The following is a 17,460-nucleotide window of genomic DNA, read 5'->3' as shown; positions in this document are numbered from 1 at the left end:
TTTCTTCTGGGAAATACTTACAATTCTATATATATATATATATAGATATATATCGATATATATAGATATATATAGATATACAGTATATAGATATATATAGATATATATAGATATATATAGATATATATAGATATATATATATATATATATATATATATATATATATATATATATATTATGTCCCTGTTCTATAATATAATTATATATAGATAGATATTTTTTTGGTTGTGGTTTTAGAACCCACACTCTCTTGTAAATATCATCATTAAAAGGTTAAAGGTAGCACCCCTAGTTAGGCCACAAGCAACACATAGGCCACCATAGGAACTCAGTTATTTCATTAGTATGTGTTTTAGATAAGGCCGTGTTTCCAATAGTTGAATCTGCGTTGCGTCGATCAAATAAGAGTAGGCCAATTCCGTCCATTTTGCAACCGCTCTCTCCAAGCGACGCCATTACGCACCTCTGCCAGCAGCGTTCGCTGCTTTAGCGTTCGCTCAAGCGCCGCCATAAGCCATGCGGTTAGGCCCGAGAAAGGGGGCGGAACGCCGAGAAGAAGGTGTGGCCACGTCATCGTCATCAAAGGCGTGGCCAGTAAGCCCCCCACCAGCCAACCAGGGCTGAAGGAACATCACCAATGGGCGCGGCTTTGGGGAGCGCGGAGTGATCGCGTGGCGCATTATATAAGCACGAACGCAAAGCCCTTTGACGGACTTTTTGTCAGGAAAGCGCGCTGATTGCATTGTAAAAGGACACGGAAGGACTCGGACTTACTGCGGGAGAGAGCTCACCTTCACCACGGGACTTGCGTGCGCACGGCATTGATCACAGAACTAATTGGGAGAGCGCACCTTATCGAAGGAGGACTTGAGAGAGAGAGAGAGAGAGCGCTTGGCACAAGTGTGCACGAATTACGTGCGCAGCGTCCCAGCCTCCCCCGTTATATAAACTGTACGCTCGCGTCCAACTGCGCGCGGGGCTGCCTGCCGGGTTTCGCCCGCTGGACCGGAGTCGACTGGAGCCTGGACCCCATTGCCGGACCTTCCACCCACCAACTACAATCCCCGTGTGAGTGTGTATGTTTGTCTGGGGTATTAGAATAAGACTGTTTTAAGACTGCCCTGTGTGCTGCTTCTTCCTCTTCCTCTTGTACATCCCTTTCGTTTCCTCTTCTTCTGTACATTTGTTAATAAACCCATCTTTGTTCTTCCTACCTTCTGGTTTCCTCTCCATCCGATCGCATCCGTCCTTTCCATCATTAGGTAAACGTGGCACGATTGAAACCGCTAGAATCGGGTTTAGTCCCTGTTGATGGCCCGAATCGCGGCTTGCTTCGCTCGGCGTGTCCATTAACGCCGTGGTTCGGGCGGGAGTTATCTCCTTGCTTTACGGCCGGTGGTAGTACTTAGGTAATTGGACTAAGACTCGACCAACAACCCTATTTACCACCGACCGGAAGGAACGTTATAACTTCTAAGGACTCGGGTTGGCCAGATAAAAAGACAAGGGGATTAACCCCCCCTTGATAAGGGGAGCGCCGACCCCCGAGATCCGTATATATATGTATATATGTATGTATGTATGCAGATGTAGATTTCTGTCTCCATTGTGGTTTGATTTACCCTTCGAACACACTTTCTTTCTCAGGCATCTGAGATGCCAAAACCTCCATTCATGTCTAGGAGCCTTGAGAAGTTGGGTGTTGGTACCTTCCATGACATTGCCATCATCAGTCCAAGCACGACCACCATCCGTGCCCTCTACCTCTTTGTAGAGCGCCGTGTCTCTGCATTGCCCGTCGTTGATGAGTCAGGTGATTACATTAAGAAGGGCAGGGAAAGGGTTTGACTGATTTTGCTTGAATGAACGAAATTTGTGGTCGGTTAAATTTGTCAGAAGCAAGATAACATGGTATACATATGCTGTACTAAACGAAGCTTGGAAAAACTGGCACCATGACGTCAACTATGGTAATTATCAATACTTTTAATAAATTTTCCTTGAGCATGCATCTTGCAGTTTAGGTTATTGGATTTGAAGATTCTATTAGAGACAGCGGTGTTTTACCATCTTTAATTTGTGCGACCACGTCAAGCCTTTTAAAGGTAAAATCGTTGGGGAGAGCAACAGTAATCTGGTTACCTAGCACAACCCTATTATTATATGTTGTTAAAGGGGCAGGGTATTCCATTCATCTGACCGTTCGAATTGAATATGCATGCAAGTACTTTTCTGTTGGTGGTGTGTGAAGGACAGATTGAGGCTCATGACAGAGGGGTAACATTGAAACAGTAATGGAGCAGAGGAAGTTTGCATACAATGGAGGACTGAGAAACGGGGGGAGGAATGAACACACAGGCAGCATAAGTCATGGGCATATAAACAGGAAAAACTGACAAGCAGGTCAAGTGTGAAAATGAGAGTGTGGGGAGGAGAGTCAGAAAACTATTGGGAATAAGAATCGAGGATAACTTGACATTGTGACCTCATTCGCTCCATGAGGGATCGGGGTTTTTGCTCGGTTGCACCCCACCTATGGAATAAGCTCCCAGAACACCTGAAGACATACAGTTCTATTACAATTTATAAATCTAGGCTTAAAACCCACCTTTATTGCTTTGTTTTTAAGTAACCTGCTTTGCAAAAAGGACTGGTCTACGATGTTATTATTATTAGCGCTGAGGAAGCGCCTCTAGCGAATGACTTCCAGCCAGTGTAATGCGAATTCCTGTCACAGGAATTCTGAGATCATATAAGTGTGACGTGGCAGTTCCTGATTGGTTCGTGTTGGGGAACCCCTTCTCGCTGCCGACGTGACGTAAATTCGCGCACGCGCACTGGTGAAGCGCGAGATTCGGCCCAAGGTTCTTATTATTATTATTTTTGTATACAAGATCGAGGCTCGAACCATGATCGAGGCTCGAAATTCCATGCCCGAACCTCAGCGCAATCCAAGAGGATTCACTTGTTTCCATTGTATGAAATTTGACCCCTCCCCTCCCCCTCCATTGTTGTTTGTATTTTATGAAATTGTATATATATATATTTTTTTTTCATTGATATTTGTTTTTCATGTAATTTTACTCCACTCTATTTTGATTCTTATTTTAAAAAAAAAAAAATCTTTTTTTACTTGATCAACTTAATTCCCCTTGATCAGTACTTTGAGATTTCTTTGTACAGTCGTACCCCGCTATTCACAGGGGATACGGTCCTGGGAAATGCCACGAATTGCGAAACCGTGAATGGGGGGGCATTGTTTCATTGGAAAAATGGGGGATTGGTTCCCGAATCGTGAAAATCCGCAAATAGCGAGGAACAAACCGCGAATGGCGAGGCAAAATCCCCAAATGGTGAGGCAAATCCCAAGAATGTCGACGATAATCCGCTAAGGATGATGAAAGTCCTGGAAATGGCGAGACAAAATCCACAAATGTCGATGAAAATCCACGACTGCATGCCATGCCATTGTTTCAATGGGGAAAAGGGAGACAGCTAATTGCACTAATAGATACTGTGGAGTGTTTTTATTATGTACAGTAACTCACAGGGATGACGTGTTATGCAGCTGTTGGGATATCCCGTGAAACATTGTTTACCTGTGAACGGCGGCGGGATATCACGTGAAGCTATTCAGTGTGACTGACGGGATATCATGTGAAGCTGTTCACAGTGTGAATGACGGGATATCCCGCAAAAGCCATGAAAATGCGAAACACACGGCAGTGAACACAGGAGCAGGTTAAGGTGCAAGGTGGGGTAAAATAGCACGTTTCACGTGCCATCAATAAATTGAAATTATCAGTCTTTCCAGTGAAGTACCCCCCACAAACCATATACTGCTAGAAAGCTTAGAGTATGAGGAATCCAAAAATATAGACAAGTGAATTTTGGATACAAATAAACATGAGCTTTAATTTTCTAGACACATACAAAAACATGTTTTTTTGGTTGACATAATTGAAACTGGAACTACTGCTAACTGCCTCAGTCAATCTGTTATTTACCCCTTTGGGTAGTTAGTATGGGTATATCCAGAGAGACCGGTGATGGCTTTTCAGTAAATTGTAATGATAATTACACAAAATATTTTTTCTTTGTTTTTAAAGAAAAATACAAGGATTTTTTTCATAACTCAATTTGTAGTAGGGGTATCTTAAAAAGCCATCATTAATTTATCCAACATGTTAAGATGATTATTAATGCCAAATTTCATTCAATTTGGATGATTAGTTTTCAAGTTATTTCAACTTATTTCTTTGGAAATAAGTACCAATCAAAACAGTTTGATTCTGAAAATATATACTACAAAGAACACTTTGACATGAAAAACAGTTTTTTTTTTGTTTTTTTTTGCCCCACTGTGCACCTTAAGCTTGTGACTCGTATATGTTTTATTGCGTATGTCCAACTGCTTTATTAATGGCTGGTGAAAGATTGGTTTTATAAATATCAAGCTTGCGGCTCGTGAAAATAAAAAACTTTTGTGCCCCCGAAAAACCGCAAATTTGTGGGACACGGCCCCGAATAGAAAAAAGATACCGCGAATTTGCGGGACACTTTTCTGTGAATAGAGAAACCGGTCGCATTTTATCAATGGCAAATACGCGGAACCCGCGAATGGCAGAACCATGAATAGCGGGGTCTGACGGTATTTGAAACGTGCTAATTAAATTAAGTGCAGTAAACACTTGCAACTTTTTCTCTGAAACTGCTGATGTTATTGTGACCAAACTTGGCTAAAATGATATTTGGTACATGGCAACTCAATTTTGTTCACTGCATTAAAAAAAAAAAATGTCTTAGGGGGTCTACCGGTGGTCAAAGTGGGTCCAGGTTTGGCCACCCAAAATAGAACTACACACACTATTTCAATGATACTTGACCACAACCTTCATCACCCGTGATGTACTACAATTTGTTCACCGCATTAGAAAAATCTAGCCATGGGGTTGCCTACGGGGAGTTGCCCCCAAAAAATAAGTATTTGCTTTCTTAGAAACTACACACGAAATTCTGATGAAACTTGACCACGACGTTTATCACCCATGATGTACCGTCATTTGTTCATGGCATAAAAAAAAAATCGAGGTTTTAAGGGTCTATGGGGGAAGGGGAGGAGGGGGATTTAATGTAAGCTAATGACTTGCTGATGAATTGAGAGTGGCGCACGAGCTCTTGCTGTGCTAATCTGATAGATGTCACATATCACTCAGTAAGAGTTGTTGAGTACGTTCAACGTGCCACATTGTTCATCATATTTTGTTTTATAGAAGTAAGGAGTCATCCGTTATGTTCAAATAAACATCATCCAAAATGGCTCTCTCCATAGATCGGTGAAAGACTGCTTTTAAGTTAACTAAATTTCCAGTCTTGAGCTGGAGTTCATTTTTGCTGGAGTTCATTTTTGAGTGTGGATTATACGTTTAAATTTGTATTTTCCTGAGAATTTTATCTGAAAAGTGTCCTGCAGATTATAGACGAGTGATTCATGTTCCGAAAATGTTTTTATTTTCAAATCCTAAAACAGCAAAAGTGATCGTACATGAGTAGTCATGAGTTTTTCGTATTTGGTGCGCTGTTACCGCGTTCCCACTGCTATTCCTTCAGTCCTTTGTTGTCATTTTTGTAAATTTTCTTGGATGCCACTTGTATCAAATTGTTGCCTTTATTTTTGTTTTTGTTTGGAAATAATAGTGATGGCTGTTTGTTGTTTGTGTGCAGGAAAAGTAGTGGACATCTACTCAAAATTTGACGTCATTGTAAGTTCCCTTTTTTACTCCTTTTAATTACCTCCGCCATCTGTGATTGATGGAGGTTATGTTTTCAGCCCTGTTTGTCAGTTTGTGTGTAAGATATCTCAAAAAGACGTTGACGGATTCAAATGAAACTTTGTGGTCAGGTTGTGTGTCTGACATGGACACATTCATTAAATATTGGAGTAGATCCACATCCAGATTGGAGATTTTTGTTTAAATTTTCATGTGATTCTTCACCATTGAGAGATGGGGCCAAAAATACCATTTTAATTTTTTGAATGAGATATCACCCGCCACAAAGTCTTTAAGGCCACTCGAGGTGGGGGCTACACAAAGGAAAGTATAGGTATTAAACAGAAAGGAAGAATCAATTGACATTCCTCTTGAATTGAGGTAGGTTGGGATTGAGGGGAAAGCAGGATGCAGTTAAAACTGTTCCAGTGTGATGCAGTGCATGGAAAAAAAAAACTAGAATACCTCACTCTTACTCCTTGGGACAGATGCAGTGTATAGATGGGAAGAAACTGCCAAACTAGTCTGGTCGTTTGATTGATGTACCGGGAAAAAATTGTTACCAAAGCATATATGGTATCAATTAAAGCGTATTTTTGTGCTCTTTAACATGGTGAAAACTCCTCTTCAATCCTCCTTGGGGAAAAAAAGTTATAGTCGTTTTAGTGAAGGACCCTTTTTCAGTCAAATTTCAATGGCTTCCCATGTCAGAAACCACAGACACGATATAAGTATACATGATTTGTGCCAAGATGCATTATCAAAGTTCTTTAATCCAACGCCTTTCATACATTTTAATTGTAGGTCATGTCATAACAGTAGGTCTCCCAGCGAAGAAAGCCTTGTCTTCAATGAAAACAGCTGTGTTATATGTCGAAATGGCTTCCAGGCACCGGGTGATCTGGTACAGGTCACTAGGGGTCTGCCAAATCTGATCATCTTCAGTGAGGTACGTGGCCAACTTGATCTTCATGATTATCTTCACCAGCGATGTAGCACTACACCTTGTGGAAAAGTTCTTGTTCATGGGGAATGTCGACGCACCTTCGTTGACAAGAAGAGGTTGAAGTGCCCAAGTGAGGAAAAGGAAACATTGAGTCCAAAGAAACAGAACTTGCGATTCGGCAGAGAACCATTCCAGTGGAGGGAGAACTGTTTCTTTTGCAACAGTGAAGTGAAAGTTGATAAACGACACCCAGACCGCGATGAATCTAGAGTTGTGCGCCCGATTCCTTTTCGTGAAGAAATGCTTGCAAAATGTCAGAAAAGGCAAGACACTTGGGCTAAGGATGTGCGCATGCGCCTTCAGGACTGCATTGACCTTGTTGCAGCTGAGGCAGTGTATCACAAATCTTGCTACTCTCGATTTTACTCTGACAAAGACCTAGCCTCTCCCAAAGGAGCTTCGAAAGCTGCTGGCCGCCCTGAACGCCAATACATGTTTGAGCAATTCAACAAGTTGTGTGAATGGCTTGAGAGAGAAGCTGAACTGTATACTCTTCCAGAACTGTATTCAAAAATGATCGAGATTGCTGGTAGCAGTGATGTGTATTCTGTAAAGAGAATAAAACAGAAATTGCAGGATCGATACAAGGACTTCATTTTCTTTGCTGAAGTTGATGGAAGAAAAAACGTTGTGTGCTTCCGGAATATGGCCAACTTCATCATTAACGAGAAGTGGTACGAAGAAAAAAGACTGAACGTTGAGGATGAAGCAGACAGGATCGTTCTCGCTGCGGCATAGATAATCAAGGCCCAAATCCGGGCAATGTCGTATTCCAAGGATAAGTATCCAACCACTGACGATATTCGAAACGGCCTAGAGTGGCTGCCACATAGCCTGCGGATTTTTATGGAGAACATTTTTTCTTCCGACACCAAGCAAGCTTCAATAGGACAGTGTATCGTCCATGCGGCAAGACCTCGCTCTATCATCCCCCCTTTGGTATTTGGCTTGGGTGTTGAGCTTTACCATGCATACGGTTCCAAATGGCTCATCAATGAACTAGCCAGATTAGGGTATTCAATATCCTATGATGAGGTGACGAGGTTCAAGCAGTCAGTGGTTCATACTGAGAACTTCGATGATCTAATTCCTGCTTATCCTGGAAGATTTACCCAGTGGGTTGGTGATAATATTGACCACAACATTGCAACTCTGAACGGTCGTGGAACATTTCATGGAATGGGTGTGATTGCAGTGTCGACGTTTGGCAGACCTGTTCCTCAAGTGACACCTCAGGCTATCGAGCGACGCAAGATAATGCAAGTTAAGACAGTTGTGGCAAACAAGGGAATTCCCATCCAATCGTATGACGAGCCAGACACTCCTGGCCTCTCTTCAACGGTCTACAAGCCTCTCATTGAGCTGCAATTCCCTTACATTCTGCCACCTTCTGTAAACTCAGAATTGCTTTGGCACTCCGGTTGGTACTTTAGCAACTCCACAAGCCCACGGCCTAACTGGTCAGGATTCATGCAGGACGTCTCAACTGGTAGACATCCACCACAATCTCGTGTGCAGATGTTGCCAATAATCTACTTAAACCCTGCTGATGAAACCTGTATCTATTTTACATTGCTGTACATGCAGAGCCAAGCTGAGAAGTTGAACATTCCTACACCGTGCATCACGTTTGACCAGCCACTCTGGAGAAAAGCTGTCGAAATCATCGATGCCACGTCACTGAACATAGTCTGCAGGTTAGGAGGTTTTCATACCATGATGAGCTTTCTCGGCAGCATCGGCAACTTGCTGGAAGGTTCAGGCTTGTCGGACTTGCTTGAAACTGTTTATGGTGTGAATACTGTGACACACATGATGTTGGGGAAGGCTGTTTCAAGAGCTCTAAGAGGACACTTTTTCGTTGAAGCAGCACTTATGGCCAGACTCATAGAAGCGGTGCTTCCGAGGAAATCATGCCAGGACAACGACGGACACTTTTTTGCAATGTTGCTTGGTAATGGCCTGACTATACGCCGGACGTGTAATATTTTTTTCCCATGATGGTACAGGGCAATTATACGATACTATACTATACTATATTTTAATGACTTGCCCTGTACCATCATGGGAAAAAAATTCGCACCCCGGACACAAGGCTGTTACCATGCTGGATAAATCGTGCTGTAAAAAGTTTTCCCCAAAGAGGATCAAAAAGGAGTTTTCACCATCTTGTAGAGCATAAAATTGCGCTTCTTTTGATGCCATATATGCTTTGGTAACAATTTTTTTCCCGGTACATCAATCAAACGACCAGACTATTCTGACATGGGAAGCCATTGAAATTTGACTGAAAAAGGGTCCTTCACTAAAACGACGATAACTTTTTTTCCCCAAGGAGGATTGAAGAGGAGTTTTCACCATGTTAAAGCGCACAAAAATACGCTTTGATTGATACCATATATGCTTAGGTAACAATTTTTACCCGGTAGCCCACGATTTTGACTTCAAACGACCATACTAAACGTGTCGAGCGACAAAGTATGCTCAGGTGGTAGACCCTCAACACATTCCATGGTATTACCTGTAGAAAAGGCTCATGGAAGCAACAGAGCGGCTGAAAGAGGTTCCAGGAATGATGCCAATTCTTGTCCCACCAGAATGGCATCACATGGCTGGATTCTGTCAAGAAGAAATAGGTGACAGGCGGGGCACCAGCCCAAATATGGTGATGATATTCCATGGCAGTTTGTATAGTGGCCTTGTATAGATGGAGCATAGCAGCTTAATAAAGGTATCGCTGAGCATGAATAAGCAGCCAAGGCGCTGGGAGGCTCTTTTAGCTATCCCAGAGATGTACTTTCCCAGCTGAGGTTTGAGCTGATATCCAATCCAAGCAGACAGATAACAGAAATTCCTGCACAGGTGAAGAATCGATAGACAGGGTTGGAAAACAAGGTGATCTTGAACTAGGCAGACAACAAGTGGGTCTTTTTTGGTTGAAAGTAACAATCTTTTCCACAGTTGATCACACTCTCTAGGTCCTGATTAAGAGTGGTACTAGCATGGTCACGGGTAGGAGGAGACAAGGTTCCTGGGTAGGTACTATACAGTGTTGAGTCATAAATGTAAATGCTTAATTGAGAAAGAATACAATCAGGCAGAACATTGATATATAACAAGAACAATATTGGACCCAACAGAGACTCTTGAAGAACACCAGCATTGGTATTATGGACAGGGAATGATTGTCCCTCATGTACCACAGCGATTTGACGATTTTCAAGGAAATCAGAGATTGTATCAATACATTTTCCAGAAATGCCATATAATTTTAGCTTATGGATGAGGCCCTTGTGTGACACTTTGTCAAAAGCCCAACAGCCCTGGCTTCTCCATGATGATCTAAAGTCCCATTCACATGTTCAGTGATTAGGGATAGAACATCACCTCTTGACTATCAGATCTTGACTATCGGAAGTCATACTGGACAACAGTTAGCAGGTTGTGGGTTGCCAGACGAGTCATGAGTTGTTGTTTTATCAAGGATTCAAACACTTTGCTGATAATAATGGGTGGAAAGCTAACATGCCGATAGTTAGAAGGGTAAAATTTCTCACCGGAGCCTTTAAAGACAGGGACTACGGAAGCTAAGCTTCCAGCTTCCAACTTCCAGCTCACAGTAAGTGGAAACACAAAGTTTGACACAAGCCATACAGTTTTGAGAGAACAGAAGACAGTTCAGGTGAACACATCTTCAAAGCAATTGCATGAATTCGATCTGGTCCAGTAGATTTTGAAATGTCAAGCCCTTGAATAATCTTAGCAACTTTCCTGGGTGTGGTGAGGATGGTGGAAAGCCTGGTGTCAAGACGGGAAGGTTAAATAGGCAATGGATGTCCATGGTCTTCATGTGTGGAGTTTGCAGCAAAATGCTCAGTAGAGGTTGACTTTATCAATAGGAGAAGTAAGCACTTCAGGACCATTGAAGTGGACAGGAATTGATGATATTGCATGATATTTCAAAACGTTGTGGACGAGTTTTTATTTTAATTTTTTATTTTTTCATTTTTTATTTTTTGTATACAAGATCGAGGCTCGTGTAAGAGCTAATGTTAATCACAAAAAAAAAACCAAAAAACGGACGCACAAAACGTACAATAAAGAGAGCGGGAGACAAGATGGGGTTAGAAAGGGAAGCACACAAGAACAACAGCAGAGAACAGGGACATCGGAAGATCTGTGGGAGGGAGAGGGCTTGGGGGGGGGGGGGGAATGGGAAGGGAGCGGGGGGCTGGGTGAGGTATAAAACACATGGACACTGCTAGGACTTCCAGGAAAATAAGTTGGTGTTTCAAAAAAGTGGATCTGGGGTGAATTAATGGTGGTAGAAAAGATCAAGGTTTTGGATGGGGGAAGATAAGAGATGGTGGTGAAGAGTTGTGACAAAACTAGGTGGATGAGTTGGTTAGGTGACAACAAGTTGATTTGATTTGAGTTGGGTACAGGTCCGGATCCAGATTCGGCCTATCAATGGGATACAGAACGTAAACTGTTCAACCTGGTGAAGGTATGCACTCTACCAAGCTACATTGTTCATTTTTTTTCCCCCTTCATATTCGTCTTGTAGAGCATATAAGTCATAGAGGAGCTTGTGCATAAATGGCATGCTGGCCAAAGACATTGGCAGACATCGATGTACATTTACATTCTTTTGAAAGCCTTAGAAAATCGAATAAAAATTTCCGGTTCACTACACTTCTTCCGCACCTTCCCAAAAAAACAAAAACAGAATCTTGCGGCAGAGAAGACTTACAACAATCTCGATGTGACTGTGACAGAATCATTGCACCATCGCTCACAGTACTTTGAGGGTGTCTTGAAGTGTCGGCGTCATGACTCCTTGCAGGAGGTCGTTGACAGAATCGTGACGGCAGAGGTGAGTTGTCAAAACTCGCTTTTACTTCCTGTGATCTTACACCATAACTGTTGTTCAAGTGTGGTTCTGAGTTCGCTTCGCTCGCACTCGGCGGTAACTTCTGGTCATCCTATGGGAACGTCTCCCTTCAATGAAAATTTGGATGCTGAGGTTTCATCAACATTGGCAATTGCCAAGGCTCAAATCAATCAATTTCTCTCTGCCTGTGTTGTATTTCAAAGTAAAATCTCAGTCCTTGAAAATAAGAGAGGTAAGAAAAGTCAAAATTTTAAACTGTATGAAGATGAGATTTCAGTTGAGTTTTGTAAACTGTAATTGATGAGGCTGTACAGATTTTGACGCAGCAGCACATTTGAAGAATTGGTTTTGTTTGTATTTTCAAATGATTTCCCACCTTTGATTTGTTTTTTTTTTATCTGCACTAATACCCCACTTACTGATAATGTCTGCCTTGTTAGTTCCCTTCTGTAAGACCTGTGTTTATAGCTGGATTTTGTGACGAGGTAAAACGAATTGTCTCTTTCCCTCTAGGTCCACCGCCTTGTGGTGGTTGATGAAAATGATGTCGTAGAGGGAATTGTCTCTCTTTCTGACATCTTGCAGGCCCTTGTTCTCAGTCCAGGTGTGTCTTGCTTCCTGCTATTATCTAATCACCTGGTTTTAAACTTGATAGATTTCTTCACTTCTGTTGCTCTTTCCCACTCCACTACCCATGCCTGCCTCCAAGGCAAAGAAAAACTCTTTTCTCTCGACACTTCATGCCCAGCTGTCTTTGTAAATGTCCCCCAACTGCTTTCCTTCTTTCCATTTTGTTAATACTATGGTTCTATAATTAGTAAAAGTAAAAAAAAAAAATCAATGTTTGTCGAATTATGCGATTATGTTTCCAAACAAACCTCTTGGATACTGTCATTGCCCAAAGCCTTTTTCTCACTCCCTCTCTTTGTCCGTCTCCTCTTTCTGCTGCTCTCGTTATTTTGCCAGTCTGATCTCATGTTGCAGAATGATAAGTGCACACCCCACTTTTGCCTCATGTTTGCTTGTTTAGATCATAATGGTCATTTTTCCTTGTTGGCTGCTAAGGTTGTCATTTATCCTTTGGTTCTTTATCATCTTTCCATTCTATGATTGAATATCTTTTTTTCATATTGTTATTTGGATGTTTGCATGAAAAGTAGATGTTTGCACGTTCACTCAATCAAGGTTTGAAAAATGTTTTCCTTTGTATGGCTTTCAAAGAACCTTTGCAGTTCAATTTATTTCCTGTTTTAATTTTTTGTGGCTCCATCCATTTTTCCCTTCATTTCTCAAGGTAGTTTTCAGGTTTTTCTTAGCTAGGAAAACACTGACTTCCAAGGGACTGCTTCTTGTGAATGAAACATTTGGCCTTCTTTTAGCAACAACATGACACAGAAATAACATTTTGTACTTAAAATAATCTTAATTTTTGGAAGCAATTCTTTTTGACTTTTCTTTGTTGGCACAGGCCCAAAATAACTTCAGTATTCCCATCCACAAGTCTGTTCCAGCCTTTGCATACTTTTCATTTTCGTGCACAAAGCATGGAAGTTGAATGGCAGATGAAAAATGTTTCATATCTCCATTTTTCATTTCCTCTACCATATTCCTCTATATTCTAAAAGTGAATTTGTACATTTATTTATTTGTTTTGAAACACCCTCTCCATTTGGGTGCTCACTGCTCAGTGTCTCGCTGTTTGACATGCCTTTGGGACGCGGCATGGCCATGCAGCCTGGAGGGCTTTACAGACTTCTTCCTGCCGAGAATGAGTGGGGGTTGAGCTTTAACGACTCCCTCTTACTGACTCCCTCCCACGGTGTGCTTTGTCGACTTCCTCCCGCTGAAGACTGGCAAGACCAAGCTTAGGTGGAACCGAAAACCGAGCCTAAAACAACAGCTTCAGTGGGACTGGGGAACACATTTGTGGTGTCCGGTGTTGTACCGTTTGACAGGCGTTTGCAATGTAACCGGTCCCTGTGGATTTCTGGGCTTTCCCGACTCCCTACCTCCGGGGACAGGTCAAACCGAGCTTTGGTGGGACCGTATGTGGAGATGACCGGTGGCAGCGGCGCTCCATGGCCGGGTGGGATTCGGTGAACCCCCGGAGGTCACACTAAGGGGTCGTGCGGATCAACTTCATCACCACTGTTGGGGTGGAGTTGGAAGACTGGGCATGGATGGGGAGACGGCTTGGTCCATGAATCGTGGTTCCTTGCTGGTATAGAGATAGGCGATCTGGGACCATAGAAGATGGGGGAGGGGGGGGGACCCTGTTCAGTCTCTGCACCCACGTTTGGTGATGAAAACTGGTGGCGGCAGATGGGACACACACACACACACACACACACACACACACACACACACACACACACACACACACACACACACACACACACACACACACACACACACACACGTCATGGTTGTGCACACACACATATGTCCATATTGTGCGTGATTGCATGTATACGTGTGTGTGTGTGTGTGTGTGTGTGTGTGTGTGTGTGTGTGTGTGTGTGTGTGTGTGTGTGTGTGTGTGTGTGTGTGTGTGTGTGTGTCTGTGTCTCGTTGTTTGTTGACTCCATATGCAGGTTTCTTATTGTTTTTTTTCTTCTTTCCTTAATGCTTAAAAAAGACAATCAAATCGACAATTGTTTCTGGACGATTTTCAATTTGTAGTTTAAACCACCCCCCTCCCACCTCCCCCACTGCACTTTAGTTCCATTTTATTGGGGCACTGAGACTCGATTATTCTTGCAGAACAACTCGATTTGACACTTCTGGCTTACTAAAATCAGATTGTCAGTTTTGTCAGTCACGTTTGTAGCTCTATTACAAGTCTCCAAAGGAAAATGAACAAAAGAAGAAAACAAATGTGAATCGTCTGTCACCGCAACCATAAAGTCTTTATGCGTTTGTATACATTCACGCTTATCACACTCAGCTATGCTTGGTACGTCTTGTTCTCGCGAAGGAAGGGTATTCCAACACGGCTGCTGCTTGCCGTGTATGTGCATGTGCTGCAGCTGCGCTTAGTTGTATATAAAGCTCGGTTAACACACCCCAGTACATGTGCTAGACCAAGTTTGGTTTGCACGCCCCCAATGCTGCCTCGGGATATAAAAGCAAGGCCGTGGAGCTTGCAATATGCATGCATCACATCGTTAGCCTCATGCGCATCACGTAAATTCACACTGTTACATTAACTGTTCTTTCCATCAAATTTTGACCCAATATTTTTTGAAACTGATTGTTCATTTACAATTTGCATCAGGTACACATCCAGAGTTTTTAAAGTTTCACAAAGACTTTATAAACACCCTGTATACGTATATCTTCATATATAAGTATAAGTATATCTTCATCCAACAAAGAACCAGGTTTCTTATTTCTTTCTTTCCTTCTACTGAAGAACTCCTTGTCCCTCATGTTGCTTCATGATCAATGCATTTTTTTTCTTTCTCTTATTTCGATTGTGTAGAAAAGGCAAAGGAATGATGGACATGCCGCAAGCCTGCTATCTGGACTGCTGATGGAGAATGGATATGCCATCCTGCTTGATAAAGAGGACATTTTTGGAGCATCGTTGATATTATTCTTCCTGCTCACCTGCTGCCCCCTTCTGATGTATGTCTGAATGCCTTATTGTTTGGCATCTCAAGCAGATCCTCGTCCAGCCAGTTTCTTCAGGTTGTTTGGAGTCATCTTGGGTATTTGATGCAGAAATTGCCCGAAGTTGCTCCAAAGAAATCCTTTCGGCAACAAATTTGATTTCCCCCTGGTCTTTTTCCCTGACTTAATTTTAGTTTTCCCCCAGTAACTGAAATGGTGCTTGAGGACATGAATAAACAAATTGGAGTTGCAACACTGGAAAACAAACCACTAGATTGCCATTGAAGATAGCCAGAATGTCCATGTGACCATTTTATTTTCTCCACCATTTCCATGTTTGGGAGAAAGCACAGTGAAGGCCACTTACATTTATTGGAGTAAATACATTGAGAATTTTTGGGGATTGGAGGAGGTCGTTAGGCGGGTTTAATGGATGTTGTGTTTGTTCTACCCATATTTTATGATCCTCACTGGTCGCTGTAATGAGAGGCAAACAAAGCAATAATATCACCGAGCCTGGGATATACACATTGAAATATTGAGCCAATATTGACACGTCGTACTGTGAGGAGCCACAATTATGCTCCACTCGTATGCTCACATGTTTTCCACTGTGAAAAAGACCACATGAGTGGATGTTTCTTCTGAGCTGTGAAGCTGAAGTGACCTGATGAAACTGACATGACCACAACGTTCGAGTCGACGCTCAAGCACGACGCTTGGCCTTTTGAGGCCCCCATAACTGCACTTTAGCATTTTGTGGACACAATGCTGCACTGCTTAATGAGCACTTTGGTAAGTGCAAACCACCGCTACAGTTGTTCGACATACTCTTGGAGTCACGGCATCGGTGCGGCTGCCATGTTACGTTGTAATGGTGTCATGTTCCTTTCATTTGTGAAAGTCTCGTTTATTATGCACTGCACACATTGTGCCAAATTTCTTTCAAACATAGTCTAAGCACTGATTTTATTTTCCTTATTTTTAATGACGTTTCATTTCTAAATATTGGTTAAAAAAAAAAACCCCCAACCGAGCAAGACTTTAACCAATATTAAAATGTTAGAGGCCGATTGTGAATCAAAGAGAAGGTAAGAAATTTAATGCTCGTGCTTTTGAAGGGACAATTTGAGGGACCGGTTGTTGAGTTTGCGAAACAGATTGTAATTTTGATGGCACGTGAAGCACAAGGGGAAATTGATGTATTGTGATGTATATATGTTGATAAACCTGCATACATATAATAATTATATATATATATAGTGTGTTGTGAATGAGGCTGTAAATGCCATTACATATGTGGCCGATGTAATAATTATATCGTGATTATACCAAACGTTCCTTGATTGGCCTATATTGCACTGTACCAAGTGTAGACCTACTTTATATAGTACACATGCAACATGTTTGATGCAAGGTGCTTATCGATGTACATATATTATCTGAAAAAAAGCCAAGCGTTTGACACATGTGCTTGTGAATCGTTGTGTGAGGAATTCCATGCAGTGGATGCGCTTCCTTGTACCTGTGCACTGCATAAGAAGGTGAGTGCCCCGCCATTGACCACATGATCTCCAAGTTGATGTTATTGAGCAAAGTGGTTTATTTGTTATTTATATACTTTAGTTTCGTCGTGATTGACCATGTCGGTCAATTTCATTTTGCGCCTTCATTCAAATTGAAAAATATGAAACCACGGCACGGGTTAGCGAGATCTCGCGCTTATCTTTTAATTGTAGATTATTTTATTTTACCCTTCCCTTGTGACTGTCTCGTATAGTTATACGAACTGGAACTATAACCTACGGGACAAGCACTATAACTGAGAGAAGCCTCCATTATGATTCTTCTGTATTTTAAAACAGCCTGTCAGGTGTCAGGTGTGATGTCGATCGAATGGTTAAATTTCTTGCATAACATGTTCTAGCAGTGTCTATTATTGCCCCAACTATACCATACTTGCTGGAACATTTTAGATTATGCTTTTCTTCATTGATGGAGGGGGGGTGGGGGGGGGGGGGACTAAAGAGCCACATGCTATACACGAGGGCTATATGCACAACAGAGGTTGCCCAAGGTTTGGGTTGGACAATTTGTAGAGCTATTGACTTTTGAACCATCAAAGAAGCCAAATTGGTATATTTTGCAATTTAACTGTAAGAACTGGATTTTTA

General features: G+C 42.1%; 1 protein-coding gene across 5 annotated transcripts in view; it reads left to right on the top strand.

Annotated features, from left to right (window-relative positions):
• The window catches only part of LOC137431290 (5'-AMP-activated protein kinase subunit gamma-2), a 166,775-nt gene extending 150,024 nt beyond the window's left edge, over window positions 1-16,751 (top strand). For all 5 annotated transcript variants that reach the window (XM_068122453.2, XM_068122455.2, XM_068122454.2 and 2 more), the window contains 5 exons: window positions 1,648-1,813; window positions 5,725-5,762; window positions 11,507-11,653; window positions 12,185-12,275; window positions 15,156-16,751. In XM_068122453.2, the coding sequence (XP_067978554.2) occupies window positions 1,648-1,813; window positions 5,725-5,762; window positions 11,507-11,653; window positions 12,185-12,275; window positions 15,156-15,172 (459 nt within the window). In that variant the 3' untranslated portion in view covers window positions 15,173-16,751. The remainder of the gene's footprint in view (window positions 1-1,647; window positions 1,814-5,724; window positions 5,763-11,506; window positions 11,654-12,184; window positions 12,276-15,155) is intronic.
• The last annotated feature ends 709 nt before the right edge of the window (window positions 16,752-17,460 follow it).

This window comes from Myxine glutinosa, chromosome 7, assembly GCF_964187855.1.
Source record: "Myxine glutinosa chromosome 7, kmMyxGlut1.1, whole genome shotgun sequence".
In the NCBI taxonomy this organism is placed as follows: Eukaryota; Metazoa; Chordata; class Myxini; order Myxiniformes; family Myxinidae; genus Myxine; species Myxine glutinosa.
Note: the sequence above shows the minus strand (reverse complement) of the source record. Positions and strands in the feature narration are given on the sequence as shown.